The sequence below is a fragment of the Ixodes scapularis genome, unplaced genomic scaffold (genome assembly GCF_016920785.2).
Source record: "Ixodes scapularis isolate PalLabHiFi unplaced genomic scaffold, ASM1692078v2 PGA_scaffold9__187_contigs__length_104089568, whole genome shotgun sequence".
Taxonomy (NCBI): Eukaryota; Metazoa; Arthropoda; class Arachnida; order Ixodida; family Ixodidae; genus Ixodes; species Ixodes scapularis.
Window position 1 is genome coordinate 95,274,181 of NW_024609884.1, and position 5,369 is coordinate 95,279,549.

The following is a 5,369-nucleotide window of genomic DNA, read 5'->3' on the forward strand; positions in this document are numbered from 1 at the left end:
AACATTCAGGAGTTTATCTGCCTCTTTACTTTTTGGGATTAAAACTGTATGGCTCTTATAAAAAGAAGGTGGTAGTGTTTCCTTCTCATACGCTTCCAGAAATACTTTAAGTAAAAACGGGGTTAGGAGGTCTTTGTATTCTTTATAAAACTCTGCTGGGAGTCCATCGGGCCCTGGTGTTTTTGAATTTGGTAATTCATCTATCGCGCATTGTACAGTGCTAATCACACTTGTCTATAACGCGCGAGCGTGCGGCTCTCTCCGGGGAGCGCTAGACTGGTGGCATTCGCGGAAACTAAGCTAGTCACGTGGCGCAACATGGAACGGCCCGCTCGAGGGGTGTCCTGCCCACTCTATCAGCTGGCGGCGAACGCGGAAGGCTGCTCGCACGCTGTTTAAAAACATCATTGCTCGAACAATAAACACAATAAAAGCATGAAGGCGTATCAACTATGTCGTCATCAAAGAACAAGAATATGTCATAAAGTACTTTACTTTTATCGCTTATCAAGCTGATAGAGTGGGCAGGACACCCCTCGAGCGGGCCGTTCCATGTTCCGCCACGTGACTAGCTTAGTTTCCGCGAATGCCACCTGTCCAGCGCTCCCCGGAGAAAGCCGCACGCTCGCGCGTTATAGACAAGTGTGATTAGCACTGTACGTCTTCCAATGTGATTGGTCTGCCAAGGAGATCGCTCTTAAGCTGGCTAACCTGGGGCATCAACGAGACTAGATATTTAGCTTTTTCTCTATTTATCGATTGCGTTTGCCCGAAGAGGCTCTGGTAGTGTGATTCAAAAGCATTCATGATGTCAAGTTCATCAGACGATAATACTCCGTTACAAATCAGAAGTTGTATTCTTTTTGACTGTCTATTGCAAGTCTCATCGTCTAGTGCTCGTCGAGTGGGTGTCTCGGAGGATAGAAATCGCCTACAACGTGACCGTACTAGTGCTCCGTGGAACCGTTTTTGTTAGTGACTTTGTATCTGACATTTCACTCGTAGTATTTCTTCATGAAGCAGGCCAGGCGTCTCGCACTCTAGCTCGTGGAGGGTCTGTAGGTTGCGTAAAAGAAAATTTTTGTCTTTCTTTGCATGGAAGGATGTTATGCACGAGCATTCAATTGCTTCGTTCTTAATTTCTTGTTTAAACGAGTCCCACTGGGCAAAAATGCCAAATTGGTGGTTCGTACTCGCTTTATAAAAATTTTCTCGAACTCGCTTGCTAAACTCTTTGTCTTCTAATAGTCTCGTATTAAATTTCCATAAAGCCCAATTTGGTGGTGGTTTACGTTGTACGTCTCTACCGATGCACGCCCTTACAAGGCAATGATCCGAAAAGGAAACTGGTTTTACGTCGTAGGCACTCACTTGTGCAAAAAGGGGACTTGATACATAAATGCGATCCAGTCTCGCATTGCATGTTGCATGAAGATGGGTAAATCGATTAGAAACGTTTCGTGAAGCCCCAACGTCAAAAAGGTAGTAATCAGATGTGAGACTGTCCAAAATTTCGGCACTACTATCACGCCTTGTAGAAGGCACTGATCTGTCGTTAACGTTACACACACAGTTAAAGTCTCCGAACAAAACAATCTGCTTGTCTGTATCCAGAAATGGGGCAAGATTTTCAAAGAAAAAACGTCTCTCTCGCTCGCCGTTATAAGCGTAAATGCACAGTAAACGAAAAAAAATGCCCCGTAACAGAAAATCGCAGCATATAAACCTTCCTTTGTCGCCAACGACATGTGACAGTGAAGAATAACCCAGGCTTTTTTTCAAAAACAAAAAGCACCCTCCCGACAAGCCATCAGCATGACTGACACATACCTCGTATGTCAAGAGGAAAGGGTCCAGTGCTCGAGCGGTGTCCTCATCAGACGATATCTTTGTTTCCTGTATGGCAACAAAGTCTATCTGTTCTTTTAAGAGGAGCCTATATACTTGGGACTGTCGCGCACGTGAACAAAGTCCTCTGACGTTGAGGGTAGCGAAGCTGAGTGGGGGGCGTGCCATGGGCTACTAGTTGTTATGTAGGTAGAACATCATTGTCTTTCATCGCGTTGTCCGGCTCTGGAGCCATGCTGTAAGGGTCTTCTCGGAGCGCTGCTGGCTTGCGCTTTTCCTCTCCTCCCTCGTCATTCTTGCTCTCCTCCTTGGCACCCATCCCAGAGGGCTGGGACGACTCTGCTTTAGGAGCGGGTCTCTTGACGGATGCTCCACCGGATGTGGTGGAACGCTCCCGGCGAGGCTGTGGCTGTTGGCTGCAGGACGGCTCCACTGTTACCTTCAAGAGAGGGTACTCGTCTTCTGACCAGTTTCGCATGGTTGCTGTAGTGGTTGTCGTAGAGTCTTCTTTGGTTGGCTCAGAGGAGACATCTTGTGAGACGGGATTGGTCGTTTCTGCTTCTTGGGAAGTAGTTTCCCGTTCTGTGCTTGGTGCTACGGAATCGATGACTTCTCCTGTAGCGTCAACCATCTCACTGATGTCCATTAGGTGATCTTGAACAACGTCATCAAGGGGGGCTCTCCCCTGTCGGAGCTTGTCGGCGTATGTCGATGCACATTCGTCTGTAGAGTGCCCATAGCGGCGGCATTCGCCGCACCGAGGAATTCTGCACTCTCGACGTATGTGCCCGATTCGGTTGCATCGGAGGCACAACGGAGGGCGACCAGGAACGATCACGAGGCTTCGGCAACCGAAAACCGTGAGTTGGTGCGGGATTTGGGTGCTGTTCATCCCTTCGCGGAGTGTTAACGTTACTTCCTTGTTTAAAGTCTCCATTTGCTCCATCCCTGGGCAACTCCACTTCTCGCGAACTATTGAACGAACCGTACCGTAGGGTGCTAGCGCCTCTTCGATTCGCTTGCTTTCCATGTGGACCGGCAGCCACAACAACTTGAGCTTAACGTCCCTGGTGTCTGGGTCGATGACTATGCATCTGTGTCCCTTCACACAGAGCTCGGCCTTGTTGACAAGCTTGGCTTTCGCCAAAGAGTTAGTACAAGTTACCATCCATACGTGGCTCATTTGGAATTGGCCAATTCCGATGATATCTTGAGCCTCAACCACTCCTCGTAAGGCATCACGGAAGTCAGGTGCGCGGTAGGGTCTCGCGGCAAGATCTCCATGCAGGAAAACAGAGTTTAGGCTCAAATTACCTGTGGGTAGACGAGGTAAGACGGTCCGGTATTCAGTTGTTATGGTTTCCGAAGAACTGGCCGAAGCCTCAGCATTTCCCCGGCCAGTGGCCGGTGTATTTTCCTTGGAGAACATAAAGCGCGTCCGTTCGGAACGGCGTCTTCTTCTTTCTCCCCGGCCACCGATCCCCCTTGACATAGGAACCAGTATTGCGCTGGTCGCGGCTTGCGCGGAAAAAAGAGAATTAGAAAGCTGTGCAAAAAAAATATCGCGTCACGGGATTTCATTTTGCTACAATCTCGTAAATCCTAAATGCTGTTGTGTGCTCATTTCATAACACGTTTCTAGAACGCGCGAGTTCTTGAAGCCTGCTTCCATCGGAATGAGAAAAGAACAGGCTGTGGAGTTTGATAATAATGCATCCGGTTTCGTATAGGCACTTAGAAGCTAACATATTTGTGAGACAGCGAACTCTTCTATTTTAATATTTATCCTATTACGTCCTTCTGGCGTTGCGTTCGGTGAAGTGTTTTTCATATTCCGTATCTTGTTTAATGAAAACTTCTTTAAGGGTCTAATTTGAGTTACCGAAGGCTAGTTCAAATAAAGAAAGCTGTATTTTCTCCCCACTGTTCCTTCAATTGCTTACACGCCGAGGTGGCGGGATAGTTAGCGAGTTCTACTTGTAAGTGGGTTTGTAAGGAGGTCGCGGATTTTACAGCTACTGCGTCGGACCCAATTAGATGAAGTCCGAATGCGTAAACGTCGGTGAGGTAACCTTTGAGTGCACATAAAGAAACCATCCCTGGTAGAAATCCCTGACCCTTACACTACGATGTATCCCGTTTCGTATGTGCTGATTTCAGATGTTTTATTTGTAATTTATTTTGATGTTGCAATTTGTCATTTATAATTTCCGAACCGGTTCGCAGATCGAATTAATCGAACCGGAACTGAACCGGAACAAAATAAATTTACCTGAACCTGAACCGTAACCGAACCCGTATTTTTTTCGGTTCGACACACTGCTTTTAATATTTTTTTGAGTATTTAGATGATTAATTGCTTTAATATTATTCCTAGCACAAGAATAACGGAATAAATTCCATTTTTACAATATGTCCACAAAACGTATAAATTAATAAACGCTGTTCTCACTACCACAACCCAAAGGCGGAATCCGAGTCAGACAGCTGAAGTCCCTACCAAAAAACACGGTTTAAAAATAAACCGGAATGAATCCGGAATTTTAATCCGTCATATGGGCCCCTAAGCAAACCGGATTTCTAGAAACCGTAAGTGAACCGGAAATACCCAGTCCGGAAACCCAACCGTAATTGGTCGAAGCGGAAGCTGAACCGTATCTGGCCAATCCGTAGAGCTTCACCGGAGTGGGTCTAACCGTATATTAAACCGTATCAGGCAACACCTGAATATAATAGAAGTAGTTTAATAGAGTGACACACCTACTGTTTCACCTTCCGATGTACTGCAGCTGATGCTACAAGCCATCCCTTACAAAAATGTCATATCTAGACTTATAATGAAAATACAGATATGGATATATAAGGAATGGGGCAGATATGACCACATATGCGTAATCAGGCCGTATATGGATAGATATAGCCATATCTGCCCAATTCCTTATATACCATATATAGACTGCTTTATATGATCCCGTGTTTGGGCCTGGCAAATAGGGTACCCACTTCATATAAAGCAATTTTTATGTGATGCTCCTTCTAGCATCACATTAAAATTATTGCCATGGGGCAGGTACCATACTTTCAGGTCCAGACATGGGATCATAAAATGCATTTCTATGAATATCCACAAAATATACATTTTACTGCTATCCCACACTGCCAAACGTGTGTTTACGTAGATACATCGGCAGAATAGGCCACTGACCAATCTTAAGTGGCCTGGTTCGAAATTTGTAATTCCGACAAATATGTATGCTACAAATATCAAATGCAGGCGATCGCTAGTTAGCAAACATTGTAACATATGATTCGACGTCTGAAAGTCACAGCCCTTTGGCGGGATTGGTTGTCGAGGGAGCAGACAGATATAGTTTGCAAAAAAAGTTTTATACATAAAAGCGCCAAAATTCCAAACAAGCACTTCCGCCGTTCAAGAAAAAATAATAGTAATATCACATGAACAACCATTAAAATAAACTAGAAATGTAATAGCACACAGACTCCTATAAAAATAAAACAAA

General features: G+C 45.2%; 1 protein-coding gene across 1 annotated transcript; it reads right to left on the minus strand.

Moving 5' to 3' along the window:
• Nucleotides 1-2,029: 2,029 nt before the first annotated feature.
• Nucleotides 2,030-3,031, minus strand: LOC115325147. Its single transcript, XM_029985852.2, has one exon. The coding sequence runs from the start codon at nucleotides 3,029-3,031 to the stop codon at nucleotides 2,030-2,032; it is 1,002 nt and encodes a 333-aa protein (XP_029841712.2).
• Nucleotides 3,032-5,369: the final 2,338 nt, after the last annotated feature.

What these genes read in the sequence shown, in the direction of transcription:
- LOC115325147 (XM_029985852.2), bottom strand. Translation starts at nt 3,031, where the DNA reads ATGAGCCACGTATGGATGGTAACTTGTACTAACTCTTTGGCGAAAGCC.